Source organism: Rhineura floridana, chromosome 11 (genome assembly GCF_030035675.1).
Source record: "Rhineura floridana isolate rRhiFlo1 chromosome 11, rRhiFlo1.hap2, whole genome shotgun sequence".
In the NCBI taxonomy this organism is placed as follows: Eukaryota; Metazoa; Chordata; class Lepidosauria; order Squamata; family Rhineuridae; genus Rhineura; species Rhineura floridana.
In genome coordinates this window covers 24,302,720-24,329,988 of record NC_084490.1, presented here as the reverse complement: position 1 = coordinate 24,329,988, position 27,269 = coordinate 24,302,720, and the positions used below count along the sequence as shown (strand labels likewise).

The 27,269-nt window shown below is 40.7% G+C and overlaps 1 protein-coding gene across 1 annotated transcript; it reads left to right on the top strand.

Annotated features, from left to right (window-relative positions):
- LOC133367534 (vomeronasal type-2 receptor 26-like) lies at window positions 1-27,269 on the top strand. Its single transcript, XM_061591626.1, has 7 exons — window positions 1-218; window positions 1,739-2,030; window positions 3,943-4,803; window positions 5,948-6,175; window positions 9,447-9,573; window positions 17,827-18,710; window positions 27,114-27,269. Exons 1-7 carry the CDS (start codon window positions 1-3, stop codon window positions 27,267-27,269), a joined length of 2,766 nt encoding a protein of 921 aa, XP_061447610.1.

The window sequence follows — 27,269 nt, the reverse complement described above, 5'->3', positions numbered from 1 at the left end:
ATGGTGTTTTTAGTGGTTTTGCTGCAGGCATTGTTTCCCCACAAAGTATGCCAGGCGCACGTTGTGAAATGCAGGATCCAGGATCCACCCCATCCACTTCACACATATCATCAGTCAGGAGATTTCATCATTGGTGGCATTCTTTCTCATGGTGGCTTCGTCTCCAGTCCAGGAACATTCACTGAAGAACCCCCACCTGCATTGCCTGAAGAGCTTGTGTAAGAAATGTATTTTTCTTTGTTTTTATTTCCATTTATTATGTCACTGGAATCATTCGTCTTAGAGCTGCAACAGCAGAACACTGAGAGAGTGGCATAACTCCCTTTGTATGAAATGAGACTTAGTAGACATGCATAGGATTGTGTTGTTACTGACTTAAGATCATGAAAAACTGATAAAAATTTAGTGAACTGAATATTTATTTGTCTCTAAGAAATAGCACCTTTGAATACTTCATTTTCATATATCTTTTCTGAATAGGTATGTTTTAGAGCATGTTTATGAAGGGTTACGTTCTGAAGTTGAATATTCATATTGTTTCATTTTATGATCTTTGCACACGCCACCTTAAGCTAAAGACTGACTTACCAAACATAGCATATACAGAAAATACTGTAAAAACATTCTGTAAAGAAGCTAACACCCCAATGAAAAGTTTGTCTACCTGGTTTATTCCCAGGTAAGGGTATAGAGTCTGAACCAGAGCAAGATGGAGGAGCTGTGGGTTGATGATTCCCAAGTTTGGATAATTGGTCAGTTGCCCGCTTTGGATGGGGTCATACATCCCTCTGGGGGTGCTCCTGGATCCATCTCTGTCACTAGAGGCCCAGGTGACCTCAATGGTTCAGAGTGCCTTTTACCAGCTTTGGCTGGTAAGACAGCTGTAGCCATTTCTCAACCAGGATAGCATAACTACTGTTGACAATGCACCAGTAGCCTCCAGGCTGGATTTCTGTAATGCACTTTATGCGGGGCTGCCCCTGAGGTTGGTCTAGAAGCTTCAGATAGTGCAAATTGTAGCGGTACAACTGCTCACTTGGGCAGGGTATCCCCAACATGTCACCCCACTGCTGAAAGAATTGCACAGATGGTTCATTAGCTACCAGGCCAAGTTCAAGGTTCTGGTTTTGGTGTACAAAGCCCTATACAGCGTGGGACCAGGATACCTGAAAGATCATCTTACGCCTTATATATCCAGTTGATCACTATGCTCTGCAGGTGAGGGCCTCCTGCGGATACCATCTTATCAGGTGATCTATTCCACACAACTTAAAAAGCCAACCTTTACTGTTGTGGCACCTACCCTTTGGAATTCCCTCCCCTTAAATATTAGACAGGCATAATCTCTGTTACCTGTTTGGTGCCTACTGAAGACCTTCCTCTTTCAACAATCCTTTTACATAGAGATCTTATCCCAGTCTGCGTCAAGGTTGGAATTGCTTTTTAAGTTTTAAACCTTTTTTAAAAAAATATGTTTTTAAAGATGTTTTGTGTGAATGTATTTTGAAGTCTGTTTTTAAGATGTTTTAGGCTGTTTTTAGTGTTTCGTTTGCTACCCTGGGCTCCTTCTGGTAGGAAGGGTGGGACATAAATTTAATGAATAAATAAATAATATTGTCAGAGCATTACAAATTTATTCCCATGTATTAAGGGGTAAACATTATAGAACATACTATGATTAATATCTAAGTTGAAATCTAAAAGATCCTTGTGATACAGATTGCAACTCTCATTTTAGGGTGGTGCCTAAGGGTTACCAGCATATCTTGGCCTTGGCATTTGCAGTCAAAGAGATCAATGAAAGCCCTCAAATCTTACTCAATCACACTTTGGGCTTCCACATCTATGACAGCTATGTCCATGCAAAGAAGACGTATCATGCCACAATGCTACTTTTATCCACACTGGAAAAATTGGTCCCCAACTACATATGTGATTTCCAAATTAATCTGACATCAGTGATTGGAGGACTAGACTCCCACATCTCCCTTTATGTGGCAACTCTCTTGGATATCTACAAGATTCCTCAGGTAGGACACCTGTGCCTCTTCAGTATATGTGTGGAATGTGAATATTTAATATTACTTTCATACTTGCTTAACTCTTTCAGACTGTATTTTATTATCTGGAAATAGCAATGGGTACAGGCACACTGAGCAGTTCGCTTCTTTCGTTCTTTCTTTTGAATGTCATAGCCAGACTAAGAAAATTGATTTTTATAATTCAGTAATTAAATGGGGGTGGGAGTCATGCATATTGTACTGCTGTTATTTTCTTTCTTTTTTGTACGCAAGTACATGGATATGCACAGCCACAGAATAATGAAAGTTAATACAAATTAATGGAAGGGTCCGGCCCTTCATTGCATAGGGGGAAAGAAGAGGGTGGAAGTAATCTCTCTTCCTCCCCCTAGCAAGGACCCTATTATCCAAGGGTTTCTAGCAGGGGCTCAGCTTCTCCCCTCACTTGCCATTTTCAGGGAACCAGCCTTTTTTTTTTACTCCTGTGCAAGTTAATGAAGAGATTGTGCCACAGTTACGTGGCATAGGAGAGGAGCAGAGTGTAATCTCTTCATTAACTTGCTTTGGGAGGAAAAAAAAAAGGTTGCATCCCCAGAAATGCCTGGGAGGGAATTTCAACCCACCTACCCATCCTCTAACAAGGACCCTGTTATTCCATTTCCCACCCCAAGCTGGAGACTGGATTTCTCTCCCCACCACTAACAGTAAGTGCTACAGCCATATGTATTTAACTGGATCTGATCTGCCTTGGGTTGCAAATGGCAGGGGAACCATGATGCTGGGAGAAAAACATACCGCTAGCTCCCACCATATAGTGCTACTGAGCTGCTGGTTCTCATAGAAATCCACAACACAAGAAGAACTTGCATGGGAGAGGCGGAGAGTGTAATCTCTCCATTAATTTGCGCAGAGGGAAACAAATGCCTGGGAGGGAATTTTACCCCACCCACTCCCTAACAAGGACCCTATAATGATGGAGAATTCTTATATTCAAACAATAAATAAAAATATATTCTTTGGGAATTATAAGGTTGTAATATTTCTAATACTGTAGCAGTCATCTAAAAATTCTTTCCTTGGTGTACTGTCTCTCCTGCCTGCTAAAGCTGAAATGCATAATATGCTTGGCACAGCTTGAACTCTGAAAAGATAACATAACGTAGAACACTGTGCTGAACATCTCGGTATCTGCAAGACGTAGGAAGAACTGCAGTATCTAAAATGCTTATCTAAAATGCTTAGCTCATTAGCGAGAGTACTCAGCTCACAACAAAAATTACTGGGATGTGAAGTGCTGAACATTACCTAATTGACTAGAACATAACGTAAACAGTGTAATGCTCATGCAAAGTCTATGCAATGCCTATGTAATACTGTAATACCTATGTAACACTGATGTGTAAACTCCTGATTCATTAATATATTTTCTTTGTCCTGAAATGTATAAAAACTCCTGGCAAGCAGTACCATGCTGCAGTTCTCCACTCACTGAGAGGGAGACTGACTAAGCGTATGCTTGTCATCCAATAAAGGCCTACCTTTCTGCTGCAAGCCTATGTCTTCAATTCCCCCAAGGACCCCCAGTGCAATGAACCACAAAAATCCCCATTAATAATTCCAGCCCCCCCCATGATATTACAGATTTCTATCTCAAGCCCATGTGTCATAATTCATCTTTTCTCCAGGATCCAGCAGTCATTAAACACATGACTGTACATCCTTCTCTGCTCCTTTCTATTCTCTCAGGCCATCCCTTGTACCATCAGTCCCCTAAGACAATATGGCAATGAGAAAGATCCACATGCTGTGCCAAGTTGTTCAATGGATTCCTGACATCATTGATGTGATGGAAACTGCTTTACAAATGGAAACTGCTTTACAAATGATACTAACTTTCTCCCCTTCCTCATTCTCTCTTTAGCTCATATATGGCACAGCTCCGATGATGGATGATAAAACTCCAGGACTTTCCTTCTACCAGATGGCACCCCAAGAAAATCTACAATATGCAGGAATTCTATCTTTGCTTCAACATTTCAGGTGGATGTGGATTGGGGTTGTTGTGATGGATAATGACAATGGAGAAAGATTTGTGCAAACTATTGTTCCTCTGTTTTCCACAAATGGCATCTGTTTTGCTTTCCTTGAAAGAATTCCCGACTTTAGTTTTGTCACTGAAATCATTGACACTATAAAAAAGCGGGCAAAAATGAATGATAAAATAATGGACAGCAAAGCTAATGTAGTGGTTGCCAATGGAGAATCTTATTCCATGGCATTGTTTAGATGGCTTCCATATCTATCTGAACGTGAGCACATGACAAAGAATGTAAAAGGTAAAGTATGGATAGTAACAGCCCAGATTGAGTTTGCTTCATTTGTCTATCAAAGGAACTGGGATTTAGGAATATTCCATGGTGCTATATCCTTAGGAATTCATTCAAAGGACCCACCGGGATTTCATCAATATGTTGACAGCAGAAACCCTTCCAGCACAGAAGACGATGGTTTTATCAGGGACTTTTGGCAACAGGCCTTTGATTGTGCATTCCCAAATTCCATTATTGGCAAGATAGAGGGAAATATTTGCACTGGTGAAGAAAGGCTGGAGAGTCTTCCTGGGGATTTTTTTGAAATGAGCATGACAGGCCACAGCTACAGCATCTACAATGCTGTCTATGCTGTGGCCCATGCTTTACATGCCATGTCCTCATCCAGACTCGGACACAGAGAAAAGATGCATGACAGAAGACTAAATCTTCAGAATCAACTGTTTTGGCAGGTAACAGCCAAAGTTCTGGAGGTGGCAAAGCACTATATGATGGGTGTTCCCTTAATGCTGTGGGCCTGCTGTTTTCCCCCAGACATTAGAGCTCTGTGTATTTGCATGACAAAGAGAAAACAGCTGTTTTCAAACAGAGGAGGAACTGAGGTTACATAGGCCTAGTGGATTCACCACATATCTGGTATTTTAAAAATGAAATAGGAAAAGTGTTGTGGTCCTATTTCTTAGCAGAGATATAAACGCAAGCAGTAGAGTGAGAATAAACCAGCCCACCTTTCCCTCAGACACAAATAACAGCAGACACAATCTTCTTAGGTAAAAAGATAAAGAATGTTTACTCACGACTTTTCATATGTTCAGGAAACATAGGCTCCAGCTTAGATTGAAAGATTAGGAGTCCATTAGTCTTTGGTAATGATGCTGTCAGAAGAGAGCATCTTCCATGCTGCCTCTCCCAGAGGTAAAAAGTAGTAGCAGTGGAGTATATGCAGGAATCTGCTAACAGCCAGAACAAAGGAGGAAGAAGCCAGGTAACTAATCCCATCCATTAGGAAGTTACATCATGGTAAACAGGTACATAGGGATATCCCCCAAAATATCCCCTAAAGGGAACATCTCCCTTTTTACAAGGGAACATGCCAGTTTGCTTATTCTAACAATATTATGGTGCTTGCAAATTCTGGGTATGAAAAGAGACTACTGTTGTATCCTTGTCTGAAGAGAAACGACACTGTTTGGAAGATGAGGAGAAAGAGTTTCTTTCTGAGATGCCATGCAGCCAATGTCCTCAATCCATTCACAAATGGGAAGCAGTGGTAATGGCCAGTGAGATGTACACCATTCCCCCTACATCCGCCAAAACCTTACACACAAATGCTTCCACACCATTGCCCCCTATCCTGAGAGAGAGAGAGAGAGAGAGGTGTATGAGACAAAAGTCTGATTGGCTCTGTCTACCTTTGACTCTGCTTCCACCCACCACTGGCTAGAGACTCTGCCCATCATAAGCTATTTTCCAAACTGACATTTCCCTTTGGTTAACAGCTCTTCATAGGAAAAAAAACCTGCATTAGATATTAGTGTGTGTGGGGGGAAATCTGCAGCCTTTTAAAACCTTTTCCTTTTCTGTTTTTTAATTTAGCTCCACCACTTTCTTAGAATTATCTCATTTAACAACACTGCAGGGGACGAGGTCTCCTTCAACCAGAATGGGGAGGTAGTATCAAGCCTGGAAGTTATCAACTGGATTTTATCTTCCAACCAATCCTTTCATGGAGTGACAGTTGGAAGGATAGTTCCACAGGCCCCTCTAGATCAAGCGTTCACCATTGACAAAGATGCAATAAGATGGCATAGTTGGTTTAATCAGGTAGGTCAGCTTTTTCAAAAGGCATCCAGTGTTGAATGATTATCATATTTCAGGGTGAAGAAACCTAATTTCAACTTCCCAAAACAGTACATGACCTGAACTACAGCTATCCTTCTAAATTTGCACTTCTTAGAACTGTGTGACAGAGTTCTTCAAACAAATAATATGCGAAAATATGCGAAAAACACATGAATTGGGGGAGTTATGTATGAAAATGCATATATTAGTGAAAATGACATACAAAAAATTCCATTGTCATCTGAAAGGGTTGCTCCTGCTAGCACCCCAGATATGTCTCCATAGTGATTTGTCTGCTACTCTGCTGGAGAGTCTCTATCTGCTACGATAACATTTCCCTAGAATATGCATGCAGCTTTGCTGGCATATATATACAGTGGTGGAGTCATAATTTGCTTCCAATAGCATTGCAGACAGCATATCTTGAGAACTACACCCTAATTAATAGAAAATGAACTATATGGATAGAGATTATAATGAAATGTGTTATTCTAGTAGTTGATAAACGCAATTTTTCAATCAATCAGTTTACTGTGTTTTCATAGCTCTATAAATTCCATTTCTCAATCACTCTGCCTGTGTGTTGTGTTTTCACAGCTCTAGTACAGCTTGTAAACTTGGTTAAAAAGCCTTCTGCCCAAACACGCCCATACCATGTAATAGGAGGTCTTACTGACTTCCCATGAGCAGAAGGCGTGGTTAACAGATTTAAGAACAATCTGTTCTTAAGACCAGGCCTTTAGATTCAGCAAAATAATGTATGTGGAATACCATACCTGGTAATTCTTTTTACTATTTCCAATGTTTCCTCCCAAAAAGATTCCCAAAATCTCCCCCAAAAGCAATTCCCTAAAATATTTATAGTATCTGCTTGTATTCATAACACTAGTAAAGAGAAGTAGCTTTCTGTTTGTTTACGGTATTTTTATCTCACTTCTTTTTCAATAATTTTTATTCAGATTTTCATAAAACATACAAGACAAAATCATAAAACATTCAAAGACAAAAAACAAAATCAAAAATAGTTAAACAAAAAGAAAAAAAGAAAAAAAAAACAAAAATAAAAAATAAAGAGTAAAATATTGACTTCCCATTTGTCAAAGATCAAATCAGTTATAAGTCTATAATATATAACAATCCTGTCTCTTAAGTCATATTATAAAATCACTTTCCTCCAGTAGTTATCTTACTTAATCATCAAATCTCATAAACATTACTTTATTCTTTCCACAAAAAGTCAAAGAGAGGTTTCAATTCTTTAAGAAATATATCTATCAATTTTTTTTTCCAGATAAGCATATCGATTAATCCATCTCATTACTAATTATGATAATCTTATTGTCATAACCATAGTCAAAATAAACATTTCAATTAATCCATCACATCAGAATCTGTTAGGTTCAGTAATTTCAGTAGCCATTGTTCTATTATCTCTAGTAATTCCATTTTCCATCTTCCATCTTCAGTAGTCTTGTTAAGTCCAGTAATTTCAATATCCAATCTTCCATTATCAGTATTCCATAATAATCTTGCTGTCAAAGCCATAGTCATATAGTAAGAGTCTGATGGGAATTACCTCTATCCCAAATATTTTCTTGCCATCCATTCTGAATAGGTTGCTGAAATACTGCTGTAAAATCATATCTCTGTTCTTTTTTTCAAAATACACTGGGTCATCTCTTAAAAGTTTTTCCATTGTCACATGGCTGCAGTTAATTCCATAGATTTTCTCTATATTGGGCTCCATCACATCATTCCAGTCCAGAAGATAGTCCATGCCATTGATAACTTTATCTCTAGAATCTTCATTAATTTCTTCAGAGATAACATTGAGTTCCAAACAATAGATTTTATTTCTAAAGTCCATAGACTCCAAATCTTGTTCCTGTTCCACGTTTGTTCCAATCTCCGGGATCTCCTCTCTCACAGGGACCCCTATTCCAGTCTCCAGGGTCTCCTCTCTCACAGGGACCCCTGTTCCAATCTCCGGGGTCTCCCCTCTCACAGGGACCCCTTCCAGGGTCACCTCTCTCACAGGGACCCTTATATCTTTAATCTCCTGCTTCATTTTACTCAATTCAATTTTCATTATCTCAATCTCATCCATTATTTTCTGAAACATAGTTATTTCCAGATTCTCAGCCACTTTCTTAATTGCCATTTTAAAAGAAAAATATAGGAAAACCACTTCTTATTTCAGCAACAATTGGGTTAATACTCCAAACTTGGTGACATCACAGTATAAACAGAGCAGACAGCCTTATCTCTCCAATAGTTAAGTAAACAAAATGCAGTTCCCAGGATCGAAACAATTAATGGCAATCGTCAAGAAACAGATTCGTCAAAATAAAATAGACCAAAAAGAGAGTAGTCTCAAAACAGTATAATATTTTTCAAAATAAAAATCTGGAATAGAAATCCCTCTTCTGTGTATATCTTTAGAATGCAAATCCAGGACAGCTTTTTGCAACAAAAACAGAGATAAGCTATTAATTAGTGCGTAGCAGAGAGAAGTTACGGCTCCCCAGTGAGATGTCAAAAACCGATCAATCTGGCAAATCTCTTTTAAACAGCAACAATTTAAGTCAAGTAAAAGAAAAATATAGAAAGAAGGGTGCTTGCCTGTTAGTGCGTTCTCTCTTAGAAGATAAGATGAACGTTCGCTTTAACAGATAGAGCTTGCTGTTGAAAATCCGTCCCACCTTCGTCGGCTGGACCTCGTCCCATAAATTAATGAGATCTGGTCGTCCCAACAAAAATAGGCTTTGAGGTTAATCTCTTCGTTTCTCCCTACCCGGGAGAAGTTTAATCAGTCAAAAAAAAAAAGAAAAAACTGACTGATATATCTGAATAAGCTTCTTTTGAGGCAGGAGCCCGTCTCAAAAGCAGGCACAGGCTAAGTCACCCTTCCCGGAAGTCGGTATTTTTATCTCACTTCTGAGGCGAAGAATTTTCCCCCAAAGTGGCCCACATCCCTTTAAAAAGAGAGACAGAGACAGGCCCTTACATCAGACTTAAATACTAGAAATCAATGACACACAAAGAAAGGTGGATGTGAAAAGTAGAGCTGGGAGATTAGCTGTTCAAAGCCAGAAAAAAGGGGTGATCTACAAGAGGACAATTACTGTATCACCAATTCAGGCTGGGTTGAACTTCCATTGCTCATGTTGTTGCCTGAATAGCAGTTGGCGCCTTCTTGTACCAAGCTCGTTATTCTCATGATTGTTGTCCTGCTCTTTCATCTTTGAATTAGGCACAGCCTCTTTCTGTATGCAGTGAAAGTTGCCAACCAGGTTCTAGCAAGAAAGTGAAGGAGGGGGAGCCATTTTGCTGCTACGATTGCATCCCATGTCCAGAGGGGAAGATTTCATACCAGGAGGGTAAGAAATAGGGCTGTGCAGCCACTTTGTCAGAAGACCAACCCAAACTGGTCGTATTTGGACTAATATGGGGCCTGGCCAAGTCAACCCCCCACCCCAAGTGATCTGAAGTGAACAGGATCCCCCCCCATCATCAGACATATTCAGAGGGATGGTTTTGTTTGTTTGTTTCTTTGTGGCAAAAAGACAATTTGCTTATCTTGCTCACCCTAGCTCAGCCAGGGCTCAGCCAACAGAGCTAAGGCACAACTTATGCTGGCATAAGCCCTGAAGAATGGGTGTTCTGGGGGAGTGATAAGGGCAGCACTAAGAGGGGGACTGGATTCTAACTCCATACAACTCATTTAGTTGTCACAACCTAGAGTTGTCACATCACAAGCAAACTCGGCTGAACTTACACAGGTGTAAGTCAAATTCTATTATGCAGGCTTGTTTTGCCTCTCCCACACTTGGGCCAGCTCTAAACAGATCTGGATCTGGTGTATTTTGTGCTGGTTTAACTTAATCCCTTTGGGAGCAATCCAAAACCAAGCTCCACCAGGATTAACAATTTAGGATCTGGCAGATCTCTGGCTCAGCTAACTGAACCCTCGCTCAGTCAGCCTATGCCAGTATACAAGCCTGGATCAGCCAGAGATACAGCATCATAATTCTCTCATCCCAGTTCAGTCGGTACTCAGACGGGGCACAGCGGAGGTCAATATAAATCACAAAAAGGGGGTGTTCCAGGACATCTTGGGGATGCGTGGGTGCGATCCTAACTAAGAGAAGGCATCCTAATTTACACCGCTTTAATTTAAGCCGGCAAAAATGCACCAGATCCAAACCTCAGTTAGGAGCAAGGCTACTGCTGCCTGATCCAACCAAAGCCTATGAGAGGGAAAACAAGTCTTCAAAATAGTTTAACTTACACTACCCTTTATGCCAATGTAAGTCCCACTGGGTTCCCATGTCACGTGACTATGCTAAAGGCATCTAGGAACCATTCAGAAGCCGCCATCCTCCCCTGTTCCACCCCTGCCACTTACTTTGTTTCATATGTTCATATGATTTCATATTCATATGTTTAGTTTTTAAGTTCATTTTTATTTTGTTATGTTCTTGCTTAGTTGTCCCCTTTTTTCCTTACTGATCAGAACTTTTGCAGCCAGAGTTCAGGGTATTATGGAATTGTTCATTTTTAACAGATTAATGTACAAATAGATTATTATTCATAGTATGATTGATAATTGATTTTAATGCTGTGTATATGTTTGCTTTTACAGAGTGCCCTTGAAAAAGGGTTATCTCTACCTGAAACGCTTAAAAATCAATAAAAACACTTTTGTTACAACCTCTGGCTTTTCACTTTGAGGTTTCCCCCCTGTACTTCCAACCTTGGCTGAGCCATCTTCAGCTGAGCCATTTGAGGTGTTGGGGACTTACGCCGGCAGACCCTGGCGGAGCTGAGAATCAAAAGCAACAACAGGAAGTGGCTAGCATCCAAAACCAGGGGAGAAAGAGGGACGGAACCCAAGATGCTAGAAAAATATGTATTTATTATATGATCAAAGCCTGACGCATTTCAGCCTATTAGTTTTTAGGCCATCAGGGGCTGTAGATAAAAAGGCAGGAACAAATTTACTTTCAAGAACATATGAAATCATACATATACATCTATAAAACAATCTTATCACTTACAATGTAGGCTGGCAAGAAGTATCCTCAATGTAAACGCCTCAGAGAAAAGTTCATTAGGCATGTACACATATATACAACCAAAAATCATGATGCCGGTGTAACCACTTAACAACTATCACTTATTACTCTATGACAACCACCTGGAAGTGGAAAGCATGTAAGGGAACCTGGATATGCGTCGGGCTTTGATCATATCATAAATACATACTTTTCTAGCATCTTGGGTTCTGTTCCTCTTTCTCTCCTGGAGCTGAGAATCAGTCAGATAAGCTGGAGATCTGCCAGACCCTAACTTGCTCATCCTAGCAGACCATAGGTTTGGACTTCATAGAAGCTGGTGTAAAGTATGCCAGATCCAGACCCTGTTCAGAGTGGGGCTACTGCCAGCGGAGCCAGCTCAAGCCTGGCAGAGCAAAAGCAAGCCTGTGGAATAGAGTTTCACTTACACCAGTGAAAGTTCTGCCAGGTTTCCAGGTCACGTGACAGAGCTGAATGGAGTTAGGATCCACCCCCAGTCCTGCCCACCGCTCCCCCAGAACATCGAATTTTCAGGGCTCATACTGGCATAAGTTACTCTGGTCTCAGCTCAGCCAACTGAGCAGGGATGCAGAAGTTAAACCAGAGTATCTCTGACTGTGCTCATCCTGGTGGATCTTGTGTTTGGAGGAGCCCTTCAGCAGTGCCACTTCCTTCTCCATCCCCCTCCTCCAATTTTGGCCATACTGTTTTACTAGTTAGAGCCACTTTAGGAAAAAAAATAGTTTTATAAAACAGAAAGAAATCCTGCATCGATACTGGCCTACAAATTTGTAAAAATGCAAACACCATTTGGGTTGGTCTTTCACAGTCCAATCCACTTCCTGTGTAGCTTGAAAGAATTTGGTAACATGTGCATATGGTGAGTGGTGACAACACCTCCAATCATCCCAAATAACAGAAACAAGACATGTGCTGTGCTGATCTGATTCTAGCGGGGAGGAAGCAACAATATTAAAATAGTTGATATAGTTCAGATAGTCATTTTAAATATGTTTGATTTACTTTGCAATTTTAGTGACATTTCCTAGAGGAAATCATTCTCTTTTGCTTCTGTTTCTATGAATATGTGAGTACAGGAACACTTTGCAACACTAAAAAAAACCTCAACAACAATTGTGGAATAATGGCACTGACTGTTCTACAGAATAGTTTCCAGTAGGCATGAGGAGTGTCTCAGTTTGCACAAGATGAAACAGTGGGAGGTGAAATACATTCTAGCAAAATTCTAGATGTGCTCTATGTTTTTAATTGACCATGCCTACCTTTCCTTAAATGAAGTGGTTGAAACATAGCACGCTGAAAACATGCATCTTGGGCAGGCCAAGTTTGTTTTTTCCAACAGCTAGATGCATTGCTTAAATAGCAACATGTAATCAGTCTGATTTTATATCCAACTGCAGTTTCAGATTCAACTGTTAATGCACCCAAAATAGAAAATTTGAAACACAAAAGGCTATCTTCACCATCATATGACATTGACCCATAAAAAGGCTTTGAAATTAATAAAAATAAATTTGACACAGATTTCTAGGATGAATAATGAGACAAATATAATTTTCTAGGTTAGGTTCTCTATAGAAACAGTAGTAACAGAAAAGAAGCAAAGTAAGAACACCACCAACAAATATTCAAAAATGTAATTCTCCATCTTTGGAGATGGCTTCCTTTATGGAATTAATCCATCTCTTGTTTGGCCTTCCTCTTTTCCTACTCCCTTCTGTTTTTCCCACCATTGTCTTTTCTACTGAATTATGTCTTCTCATTATGTGTCCAAAATATGACAACCTCAGATTCATCATTGTAGCTTCTAGTGACAGTTCTGGTTTAATTTGTTCTAACACCTTATTATTTATCCTTTTTGCAGTCCATGGCATGCGTAAAGCTCTTCTCCAACACCACATTTGAAATGAGTTGATTTTTCTCTTATCCGCTTTTTTCACTGTCCAACTTTCACATCAATACATAGAGATCGGGAATACCATGGTCTGAATGAACCTGACTTTAGTGTTCAGTGATACATCTTTGCATTTGAGGACCTTTTCTAATTCTCTCATAGCTGCCCTCCCCAGTCCTAGCCTTCTTCTGATTTCTTGACTATTGTCTCCATTTGGGTTAATGACTATACCAAGGTATTGATACTTGACAAGTTCAATGTCCTCGTTGTCAATTTTAAAATTACATAAATCTTCTGTTGTCATTACTTTAGTCTTCTTGACATTCAGCTGTAGTCCTGCTTTTGTGCTTTCCTCTTTAACTTCCACCAGCATTCGTTTCAAATCATTACTGGTTTATTTATTTATTTATTTATTTATTTAATTACATTTCTAGACCGCCCTATAGCAGAAAGCTCTCAGGGCGGTGTACAACAAATAAAATCACAATTAAAATATGAGCAAGTGTGAAAAATATAATACAATTATAAAAACATTAAACATGATAAAAATCCGAAATAGAATTGCCATTGAGTTTATAAATTAAAATCCATATTAGGTTTAAAATTAAATTTAAAATGTTTAAAAAGCCTGGGCGAAAAGGTAGGTTTTTACCTGGTAGGTTTCTGCTAGTAGTATGGTATTGTCTGTGTACCGTCAATTATTGATATTTCTCCCTCTAATTTCCACACCTCCTTCATCTTGGTCCAATCCCACTTTCCATATGATATGTTCTGCGTATAGAATAAACAAATAGGGTGATAAAATACACCTTTCCGATTGGGAACCAATCAGTTTCTCCATATTCTGTCCTTACAGTAGCCTCTTGTCCAGAGTATTTCTGGTTCTTCATCATACGGTTCCTCCATGAATGAATCTGTCATCCTGGCATCTCTTTTACAGAGTTCTTGAGTGTATTGCTTCCATCTCCTTTTATTTCATCTCGGTCAGTCAGTGTGTTCCCCTGTTGATTATTCAACATCTTTACCCTTGGTTTAAATTTCCCTTTAATTTCTCTAATCTTTTGGAATAGGGCTCTTGTTCTACCCTTTTTGTTGTCCTCTTCTATTTCTATACAATAACTATTGTAATAGTTCTCTTTGTCCCGACATACTAGTTCCTGTATTGTTGCATTTGGGGTTCTAACCATGTTTCTGTCTCCTTTTGCTTTTGCTTTCCTTCTCTCTTTAACCATTTTAAGTTTCTTCAGTCATCCATTGAGGTCTTTCTCTCTTTTCAACTAGAGGTATTGTCTTTTTGCATTCTTCCTTGACAATGTCTCTGACTTCACCCCATAGTTCTTCTGGTTCTCTGTCAACTAAGTTTAAAGCCTCAAATCTGTTCCTTATTTGATCTTTATATTCTTCTGGGATGTTATTTAAATTGTATTTTGGCATTATGATTGTTTTGTTGTTGTTCTTTACCTTTATTCTGATTTTCGATATGACCAGTTCATGATCTGTATCACAGTCTGCTCCTGGTCTTCTTTTCACAGAAAGCATGGAACTTCTCCATCTTCTGCTACCAGTTATATAATCAATTTGATTCCTATATTGACCATTTGGTCGTCTTTTCGATTGCTCAAAAAATGTGTTTGCAAGAAACAAATTAATGGCTTCACAGAATTCAATAAGTCTTTCTCCTGCTTCATTTCTGTCCAAGACCCATTTTCCCACAATTCTTAGTTTTCTGTTCCCTACCTTTGCATTCCAGTCCCCTATGATTATCAGCACATCCTGATTTGGTGTGCGATCAATTTCTTCCTGTACTTCTGCATAAAATCTGTCCAATTCCTCTTTTTGTAGTTTCCTGATGGAAAATGTCCCATTCCCATCCATTTTAATTCACTCACGCCAAGTATTGTAATGTTGATATGTTCCATTTCTTGCTTGACAATTCCTAACTTTCCCTGGTTCATGCTTCTCACATGCCATATTCCTATTGTGTGCATTGTACAACTCAAGACTCTCCTTTCATATCTGTGCACATCAGCCTCTGGGCTTCCTTTTGGTTTTGACCCAGCTGTGTCATTAGTCACAGCACTACTCGATAGGTAAAACTAACCATGGGGGCGGAGGAGGGGGAGGGGACAGTAGAGGGAAAGAGGAAGTGGTGGAGAGTGGAGCAGAAGGAGTGGGAGGGGGAAGGAGGGTTTTGGAAGGGGAAGGGGAGGGATTTATCTCACCTTTATTTCAGTTTATTTCACTTTAGACAGTTATGGCCTCTCCCAAAGAATCCTGGGAAGTGTAGTTAGTGAAGGGTGCTGAGAGTTGACAGAAGATGCCCTGTTCCTCTTACAGAGCTTCAATGAGAGGGGCTGATTGTTAAAACACTCTGGCCACTGGAGTTCTGTCAGGGGAATAAGACTCTCCTCTCAGCACCTCTCAAATGCATGTTGCATTTTGGATACTGTTCATAGGTTTTTCGTGGTAAGAAGTATTCAGAGGTGGTTTACCATTGCCTTCCTCTGAGTTTGGATTCATCTTAGTCTGGTATCTCAGCTTTGACCATTCGACCATGAGTTTCCCTGCTAGGAGTCTAGCCTCTTGGTCTAGACGCCTGATGGTATTGCTCTCAGCTTCTTCAACACTCTCAACCCCCCTCACCACATTAAGGTGTGCATCCTAGAGGGGGAATTCAAAGCTTAATTTCTTAAATTAATTAAAAATCAGTCAGACATTTTTTAAATTTTTAAACTGCAGAAGATGAATGTCAGAGTATGGGGCAAGGTCAGTAATAGGATTACAGGCACTATATGAACATGGCTTGATTTTTAATTAGTTTCCACTAATTATGAGAACTCCAAAAGGGGTCTGTTTTTTCTCTCTCTCTTTTTACACTTTGAACACTCAATTCTCTCTGACTGTTTTGTGTATCACCATGAAAAGTTAGCGGGTTGTTAAGCAAGTGTTTCTGAGTTCAGGACTATAAGTTTTGTAAGGTTTTGTTTTGAAATGAGCTTATAGGAAGCTTCAGAATAACATGAGGGCTATTTTCAATTTAACATTGCAGAATGCAAAAACTCCATGCTGACTATAGTATAAAGTCACTCTCGTGGCTGTATAATAAAGTTCCATTGCAGGCCCCATACTGAAGATGGGATACCTTGCACTGTACTAATAATAAATACAGTATATACATATAGATTTGGATACTCACTCAGTAAATTGAAGCTAGTTCTCTCATTAGAATTCATGAATACATGCAATGAATTAAGCGATTTCTAATCTTCCCACTTGAATTCAGAGAAACAAAAGTACAACCAACTTCTTCATCCAACTCTTAGTGTACCAAGATATAAAACAGAATGAATGTAATCCAAATTAGCATACTGTTCATATCAAATTATGCAACACAAAGGGTTTACTAATGTGTGAAATGTGATCAAAAGGTTATTCAAAAACTGAGGACAGCAGACTTCCCTAGAGAACTAACTAATCAGTATATTTAGAATACATCTCTAATATCAGCTGGCATACAATGTCCTTGTAACAAAATGGGCAGCTTTAAATTAGTTAAGCCGCTATGGGCACTCAGCCCATAGTTTCATCACTGACTATCTCCTTTGATCTGAATTAGTATTTGCATTAGCATTATCCTGCACCTTCCTCCAGTGGAGTCCAGATCAGCAAACATGCGAATGCTATAACAATTCAATTAAAACTTTAAAACTACTCTCAAACACCTACTCTCAAATATTATGCCAGTAAAGGTACAATCCAAACCCAAGATCTGCCAGGATAAGGGAGTTAGGATCTGGTGGATATCTGGCCCAGCTGGTGGGTTCCCAGCTAAGTTGAGCTACACTGGCAGAACTCACTCATCCAGGCTCAGCTGGAGACACACTGGCTTAACTTGCTCATACTGTCTCTGCTGCAGCTCAGCCAGTTGAGCAGAGACTGGCATAATTTAGGACAGTGTAAGCCCCTAAAATAGGTGTTTCTGGAGAGTTTCAGAGCAGGGCCAGGGATGGTCTTATGTTGGATCATTCTACTCAGTCACATGACCAGGAAACCTGGCCGAACTTACACCAGAGTAAGTCAAACTCTCTTTTATAGGCTTGTATTCCCTCTGCCAGGCTTTGACCAGCACAGCCAGCTGTAGCCCCACTCTGAATGAGGTTTGTATCTGGTGTACTTTAAGCCGGCTTCCATGACTAAGGATTGCTCCTTAAGAGAAACAGTTCCAGCATATTGCTGTGATGGATGGCGTGTCTTTCTTGTTCCAGTTATGAATGACTGTAATTAAGCTCAGATGAAGATATTAAGTCATTTCTAACTTGTTCACTTGATTTCAAAGAGACCTAAGGACAACCAACTGTGTATAGATCCAGCCCACAGAGTATAGAGTTTAAACAAACAACTTTAATTCAAAGGAACTTACATGTCAAGTGATGCATTCATCATTTATTTTTTCCTCAGTGTTTAGAATTTGAGCAAAAAGTTATTTCAAGCCAACCTCTGAATATATTTGATAATATCATTGCTACCTGTATTCTCTGATCTTAATGCAGAAAGTTTATGTCTCTGAGAGGAACACTACAACACATTGCTGCAATTGAGAGCATATATGTGAGCTCACGACCACATCTTTCTTGTTGCAGATATGAACGACTGTTACAAATGCTCCGATGAAGACTACCCAAGTAAGAACCAGGATGTGTGTATTCCCAAGGATAGAAGCTTCTTGTCTTATGAAGAACCTTTGGGTATCAGTTTAGCCTTCTTTGCTCTTTCCTTTGCTTTTATCACAGCTCTGGTACTGGGAACATTCCTGAAGCACCACAACACACCCATCATCAAAGCCAACAATGAGAATCTCACCTACACCCTCCTTATCTCCCTCTTGCTCTGTTTCCTTTGTGCTTTACTCTTCATCGGCCGACCTGACAAGTTGACATGTCTCCTACGACAAACTGCTTTTGGTATCATCTTCTCAGTGGCTGTATCTTGCGTGCTGGCAAAAACTGTCACAGTGGTTGTTGCTTTCCTGGCCACTAAACCAGGATCCAGGATGAGGAAGTGGGTGGGGAAAGGACTGACCAGCTCAGTTATCATTTCCTGCTCCCTTATTCAATCAGGAATCTGTACTGTGTGGCTGGCAACCTGTCCCCCATTCCCAGATGTGGACATGCATTCAATGACTGGGCACATTATAGTAGAATGTAACGAGGGCTCTGTGGCTATGTTTTATTGTGTCCTTGTTTACATGGGCTTGCTGGCAATTATTAGTTTCGCTGTGGCTTTCCTTGCCAGGAAGTTACCTGACAGTTTCAATGAAGCCAAGTTCATCACTTTCAGCATGTTGGTCTTTTGCAGTGTTTGGTTGTCCTTTGTTCCAACCTACTTGAGCACCAAAGGAAAATACATGGTAGCTGTGGAGATCTTTTCCATCTTAATCTCCAGTACTGGATTGTTGGGTAGCATCTTTTTCCCCAAATGTTATGTTATTTTGTTCAAGCCTCATTTGAACAACAGGGAACATCTAATGAGAAGAAACTAATTATGCCTTTAATGCCTGTATATTTGCTGTGGATTGTGATCAAGAGGATGGCATAAAGAACTTAAGGCTTAAATACATGTCCTTTGCTGCAGGTTGTAATTAAGAAGTCATGGTGTCCATTCACCTCATCGGGTTATTTTCTCTAAATGATAGGGTTTTCTTCTAGCTATAGGAAAACTATTTCTTCAGTCCCACTTTTTATATACACAAGTTTAGGTGTTTGTGCTTCTTTGATTCTTATATTGTGGGATCCATGGAATTCCTGCTGCTATAATTCAAGAGTTCTTCAATGCAACCCTTTTCCTTTGCCACCCATTCAAATGCTTTTAAAATCAACTAGTAGTTTGATATATAACAGGCATTGGTGTGAGATTGACATAATTAAGTAAGACTGTTTATTAAAAGTATGTTTATTAATTTATTTAAGGCCCTTATATACCTCTTTTACAGGGCTGGCTCCAGGAATGCTGGGCCCTTGGGCATCAGCCTGCCCTGGGCCCCTCCACTCCCCTTCCACAATCCGTGGCACAAGCTGCACCATGGATTGCAAGACAAGAGCTTCCGAGCCACCTGCCACCACCCACCACCATCCCCCTGCCACCATCCCCCCCACTTCACCTACCTTTCTCTGCTGTTCTTTGCGGCTGCGCACACAATGTGTGCAGGGTTGCCATCAATCAAGATGGCAACCAAGGTTTCCGTAAGGGACTGAAGCCTCTGCCGCCATCTTGGTTGATGGCAACCCTGCGTGCGCAGTGCACGCACCAGCAGAGAACAGCAGAGAAAGGTAGGTGAAGCGGGGGGATGGTGGTGGGTGGCGTGCGGCGGCGGGTGGCTCGGAAGCTCTTGTCTTGCTATCCGCAGTGCGGCTTGTGCCACAGATCATGGAAGGGGAGCGGAGGGCCCCTGAGGCTCCTGTAGCTGCGGGCCCCTTGGGCCAGTGCCCAACCTGGCCACCCTTTGGAACCAGCCCTGCTCTTTTACTGCAGTCCTTACAAAGCGGGTTATGTCACAACATATATAAACAGAATAAAAATATATAAACATTTAAAATCAATTAACTATTGCAGAAAGATGGTGTCTCTCTCTCACTGTCTCTCTCTCCTCTTCCAGAACCTCACATGCAGCAGGTTGCACTAGACATACTAACGGCACAAGGCCACAAACTTGACAATTGCACTTTAACCACTGAGGCTACAGAAATCTTTTCTAAACCACAAACAAATGAACAAACATTTTTTCACACCACCCAGAGGTATCACCCACATAAATAGATAGATAGATGTATCGAAGCTCAGACACAGACACACACTTCAAGTCACAGCAAAGGTCAGTTTAATTCAGTTGCCCCTTCTCAGACTCCGTTCTGACCCAAACTCACTCCTCACTTGAAAAAGTTCCGGCTGAGATCTTCTTCCGGTAAGAACCATTCCTTGCTCGCTTAGCTTTTTGCCAAAAGGATTTACAAACTATCTTGACTCTGGAGATTCATCATAAATGATGATTTAAAGGAAATATGTACAACTGACGTACACTCTCCTGTGAGTTTTATGCCATTCCGCTTGATAAGATAAGAAAGCTTTAAAGCGGAGAAGGCGAAATCGCCATTACTCACGAATGTCAGCCGAAGGCTCTAATGAAGCAGTTTCTACATAAAAAACGCCGAAGCTGTGAAAGCTGTGTAATTTGATCACTGACATCTAACTCCCATCAATCCCTCAACAGATCTTTGAACTAGTTACTTGTAAACGACTCTATAAATCACTCTAAGCTCTTTGGCTTCTGCCCACAAGTGATTACCAGCACAAGCAGTGAGAGGGGCAATGGAGGGAGCTAGTCCAAAGAGTAAAATGCAAACAAAAATTACGAACTACTTCCCTTATGCACAGGATTCACTGCACACTTCGACAGGCTTTTCTAACAACCCGGCACTTAACCCTCCTTCTCTACAGACGTACGAATGGACTTTAGAACACCCTTTTTCAGTCAAAGCTTATGCTGCAAACATAGCTGCAAAATCCCTGGCAGATGAGCTACGAGACGCTGGTTTTAATTGTATGTCAAACACAGACCTTGAGAGCGCATTCACTGAAATGATAACCATTGACTCAGTTCATGACTCACCAAGACAATCATTTACGCTATCAGAACTGTCTCCAACATCTTACATCCAAACCTCTACTCCCCCTCCGGTACCTATGATTTCCAACTCCGGATGGCCATCAGAACTGCTTGAGGAATTGACTTTGGTGAAAGGATTCCTTGCAGAAACAAACAGCCTACTCACCACCCTGGTGAAATCATTTTGCACTCACCTCTCCCAGGAGTCGGCAGAGCAAAGAACCCCGGTAACCCTGTTAGATGCTAGGGTGCAAAAGGACTCAGACTCAAGCGATATATCTGAAGCGAAGAATAACAACAACAACAAATCAACTAAAAAACCCTTAACGGCCAAGAAACAAAAACAAAAAACCAAATCTAAGAAATCAAAAAATCTCAAAGCCACCAAAATTTCCCCTAGCAATAAACTCAACTTCAAGCCATTATTTAAGCTCCTTGACTCTCAGACTACTAACTCAACTCTTAAGAAACAATCTCAGGTCAACTCTAAATTTACCAACACAAACAGTCTACAAAAGAATGGTGCCCATTCAAAACCTGGGGGAAACAATGTTATTCCAGACCCTCCAAATCACGATAGACATTCCAGCAAACTTAGAATGTCACCACATAAGAATACAAAGACTCTTACTATCAACACCCAGAGACATCCCTGGAACCTTGCTCTACAAACAGACAAATTAGTATTGTCATATAATCAAAGGTATTTGGCTCGATGTCCTCCATTTCCAAGTATCCCTTTTTTCGACAAATGCTTTGCCCGCCTGCTTCATCCTTTATAAAGCACAAACTACATTAAGTCCGTGAACAATATATCTTTAGATACTAACTATACTCGTCTGATAGTCACTTTGCACTCGTCAATATTTGCCAACCAGATTTATCACAGAAGGGAGGATTTTATGGACCTAGGCTTAACAATTCAAAGATATTATGTTAATTCTGTCCATCCCATACCTTTAGTTACATTCTACCATCAACTTCCAAGGAGCCCGTCTTGAAAGCCCAGACAACTCCATCATATGACAACTCGGTGTCTTCTATACAGTTCAGCCCTCAATCGGAAGTTAATACACAAGCCCCTTCTTCCCAGCCACACACCTCATCGGTGTTAATGGATGAACTGGATCCGGAAGAGCAACAACTCAAGGATCTATACTTTCAACTTCCAAACTCAGAACGTACGCAGATAATTGATAATCTTCATAATCTAATCCTCCGACTGAAAGATATGAATGACACAGAGAGCCCTCTGGAACTCCGGCCAAATTCTACCTACACAGCTAAGGAACATTCTACAGTCAATCCTTTCAATACGAAGAAATCAAACGTTATCCCCATCAAGAAATCTGGAGCAATTTTTGCAGACCCTTCTGGCTCTCTAAACCGCATAGAAGAAATACAGTGACACCCTACCCACAACTTATCACTACTTTACGGTCCCACAACTGCTCCTTCACCATCCCCTCCAGGATGTAATCAAAATCCTTCATTAACCCAGCAGCGTCTGCAATTTATATCATGGAATATAGCAGGGTGGAACAACAAGCTTAACAATTCTGAACTACTCGTCTATTTACAGCATTATGACATAATATTTTTACAGGAGACATGGTACACACACTCTTTACTCATTGATGGCTACTATACGGTTGATCTTCCAGCTAATCCCCCTGATGGGGACAGTAAAGGCAGAGCCAAAGGCGGATTGGCAATTTTAATATCTACCGCCTTGACTGCACACCTGTACAATATCTCCCCATGTACGAACATTGCTGCGTCTCTTTTGTTGTCCCTTCATACTTTAGAATTGTTACTAATTAACGTTTATATGCCTCCACTAACCTCAAGGGCTGAAGTTGATAAAAAATGGGATGAATTAGAGGCTTATATAACAAAGTTGGAGGCAAGTCATCCTAAACCCTTCCTAATCATAATGGGCGATTTCAATGCTAGAATGGGCCCTAATAATGACACCCTTATGGCCTCGAAATTGTGGGGTGGGGAGGATAATGATCAATATGCTCATTTACCTGACAGGGCTTCTAAAGATCACAAGGTAAACTACCCGGGCATATGCTTAACACGTCTAATAGGGAACCGCAGTCTTAACATTCTTACCGGTCTAAAACCATGGGATGCATGTGCTGAATATACCTTCATATCCAGCAGAGGTGGCAGTGTCATAGATTATGCTATCATCCCTCAACATCTATTATATGCTATTGTTAACTTTTCTGTGGGAACGAGACTGGACAGCGATCACCTCCCATTAACTTTTTCAATCCAGCTAAATGAGAGAACCAGATTATCGACGAAACATCAACCGGGATCCAATACAGCCCAACTCACACACATAAGACAAAATTGATCTCCACTAAGAGCTTCTAAGATAGCTGCATTTATCGCTTCACCTCCTGCTAAACTTATCCAGCAGCACTTAAGTAATACCTCAAATACCCCAACAGCCCTAATCACTTATGAATCCTTGATAGAGTCTCTAAATCTGATATTAGCTCCCAATTCGAATAACAACAGGGCAAACCCCAGAGCTGGCTTGCCTATCTGGTTTGATCAAGAGTGCAGAACCGCTAAAAAGGAACTAAATCTGGTATATACATGCTACCGACAACGTAATAGCAGTAACCTCCTTCCGGAATACTACACAGCAAAAAAGAAATATAAGACGATTCTAGCCACCAAAAAATGACAAACTCAAATGGAGGGCTGGAAATCCCTAGTGCTGGCCTCCAAAACCAAAAACTCTAAAGGTTTCTGGTCTATTATTTCGGGCATAACGAGACCTGCCTATTTTGCGCCATGTAACATCCCTGCCCACATATGGGAACACTATTATACTGCTATCCAACAAAATACTTTTCACTCTTCTTCATATTACCCTTTCTCCTTTGACCTCTCTAACACAACATTATGGCCCCCTGTTTCTCAGGAAGAAATAGCCGATTTAATTCTTAAATTAAAATCTGCCAAAGCACCAGGTATCGACAATATACCCCCTGAGTTATTGAAGAACCACTATGAATGGTGGGCTCCTATTTTGGCCAACCTATTTACCCTTATCAACAACACTGGCTTAATTCCCCAAGCTTGGAGGGAAGCCATAATCATTCCTATCCATAAACAAGGCCCCAGAGACGACCCTAATAACTATCGCCCAATTAGTCTCCTTTCAGTTACAGGGAAATTATACGCCAGCTACTTGAAAAATAAACTCTCATCCTGGATTGAGGACGAGAACATTCTAGGATGGGAACAAACAGGATTTAGGCGCGGCCGCTCTGTCTTAGATCACTGCATCATTTTATATCACCTAGCAGAACAATACAGGAATCAGGTGGGAAGCAGATTATACACAGCCTTTGTAGATCTAAAATCCGCCTTTGATTCCATCTCCAGGGAATTCCTATGGTCAAAAATGGCTAATACTACAATAGACAAAAGATTATTGCTCCTTATCTACAACTTACATCTGAACACTTCCCTTAGGGTCCGTTGTGGCCGAAACGGGGACCTGACCAATACCATCCTCACAACGAAAGGGGTTAGGCAAGGCTGTGTACTGGCTCCCCTTCTCTTTAATTTATTCCTGAATGATCTAAGATCCAACTGTATTTCTCCAGATTTTCACTCACCCAAAATCGGTCTGCACAGATGCCCTGTCCTGCTTTACGCGGATGACGCAGTCCTTCTATCCTACTCCAAAGTAGGCCTCAAACGATTGTTGAGAGTGTTCATGTCCTATTGTTTGGAAAACCACTTAATTATCAATTATAACAAAACTAAAATTGTAGCTTTTTCCAAGAGTCGTAAACTTTCTCATTGGACAATTAGAGGGCAAGAAATTGCTCAAGTCTCCTCCTATAAATACTTAGGCATTCTCTTCCATTCTACCCTCTCCTGGGCCCCACATATACATGGGGCACTGTGTACTGCTCGTACCACATCCAAGAACATCTTACGTTATTTTTACATCAAAGGTGGGCACTACATCCCCTCAGCAATACAAGTCTTTCAATCCAAGATTATCCCTCAATTACTGTTTGGTGCCCCTTTATGGATCTTGGCTTACAAACCCCACATAGAGGCTGTTCTATCCATTTTTCTTAGGCAAATCTTTGGGTTGCCAAGATCTGTCCCGAATGCAGCCCTTAGATTGGAAGCACGTGTACCATCGATACTGACTACGCTGATTAATTTACCACCAAAAGTCTTGCGGAGGAGCTGTTAGACGCCGGCTTTAATTGCTCTCTCAATTCAATTTATGAGCTGCCTCCCTCAGAGCCAGTTACAATAGACTCATACCATGAGCAATCCAGAGAAACATCTATCAGCTCTAAGCCCTCTGGAGCCTTAAATCCAATCCAGTCGCCTGCTGATCCATTATCTACCTCGGCGTCCAATTTAACAGCTATAGACTGGCAAATCTTTCTGTTTCAGGAATTAAGACTAATCAAATCATTTATCAACGAAACCAATAGTTTACTTACCACCTTGGTAAACTCTTGGGGGGCTCTCTCCTCACATAATACCACGGAACAACGAGCTGATTTGGACCAACAGAGGGCGATGGCTAAAGAAACGGGGAAAAAAGGGGGGAAGAGAACGAACAAACAAAAGCAGCCCAAGGTTGTTCCCTCAGGGAAGAAAAATCAAAGACAAGTAAAGAACTGTAAAAAATCTAAGAACATTAAAAATACAGAAATTCCAGCAGCAAAAAAAATGAACTTTAAACCACTATTCAAACTTCTTGAACCACAAAGGCCGTCTACTGTTACACGTGATCACACCTCATTTTCGTTTCCCACTAACAGTAACCAGCAGAATGTGTCTTCTGCTCATTCCTGTGGAGATTTGTTTGATGAGGTTATAACCAATGTTGGAGAAGAGAGTTATAACACAACGGCTTCTCAGACAAACAGGAAGATAACAGATGTCAACACTCACATCCGGCCTTGGAATCTAGTTCTACAGCCTGGAAAACTGGTGATAACATATAATGTAAGGTTTCCAAGATGATGGCCTCCCTTCCCAAGCGTGACAGCTTTGGATAAATGTTTTGCCCGCCTCCTGCACGCACGGCAACCTACTAACTATATTAAATCTATGATCAATATATCCACTACGTCTGGAATCTGGCGCTTAATTGTAACATTTCATTCCCAAGCAAGCGCGCACCAGATTTACAATGCAAGAGAGGAGTTTATGCTTAGAGGTTTACATATCCAGCGCTACTACATCAATGTATCCGACCCAGAACCACTTTGGCCTCATCTAGAACGTTCTGAGCGCAATATCTGTCTAGAGTTAGAGTCATCTTTAACTCCTAACAATTCACAGGACAAAGTACGAGCTCCTCCTGAGTCACCCGTGATCCCACATTCAGCGCTTTCTATTCTGCTCAGCGAAATGGATCCGGAAGAGACCCAACTTGCGGAGCTATATTCCCAGTTACCAGCTCTGGAGAGAACTATGTTTATTAACAAACTCTATTCTCTAATTCAACGGCTAACAGATACGAACCAGCGTAAAGACGATACTGGGGAAGTGAACACTATTTCTGCACCGGATGTGTCCCTATCCTCGTCTACGCCCCTTCTGATTCAAGATAAGTCATCGAAATTGCGCCCAGCAACTGGGGCAGTCTTCCTAGACGAACTGGGCTTTTTGGATCAGATTGAAGTGCTGCACTGACCTTCTCACCTTAAGACTTTCCCCTCTACACTACAACTTTTATCCTGGAACATAGCGGGATGGTCTGCTAAACAAAACACCCCAGATTTTATTAATTACTTAAATAAACAAGACATTATCTGCTTACAGGAGACCTGGAATACATGCGACCTAAATATAGACGGTTTTACTTCTATAACTTTACCTGCTGACTTCTCCTTGCCCAAAACTAAAGGACGCCCTAAAGGAGGCTTAGCAATTCTTATCTCAACATCACTAAAGGTCCTATGTCATAAACTTTTGCCTTGTCACAAATATGCCATGGCTGTCATCCTGACCTTTGACTCCTTGTCACTTTTACTAATTAATGTTTATATTCCACCAGCCATCTCCAGGGTACTCACGGACCAAACATGGGAAGAGTTAGATCAATATATTACAGAGCAGGAGGCACAATTCCCCAAAGCTTCCATAGTCATCATGGGTGACTTTAATGCTAGAATTGGACAGAATAATGAGAGGCTCCTTGACTCCAAGTTATGGAGGGGCGAAGCCAACTCACACTTAGTACCCAACTTAGAGAGGTCCTCTAAGGACCTTAAAGTCAACTATTCGGGGATATGTCTAACCCGCACTGTTGGAAGCCATAATCTGATCATTCTTAATGGCCTAAGGCCCTTTGATAACCCCGGGCAGAATTTACATTCATTTCAAACAGGGGAAGCAGTGTGA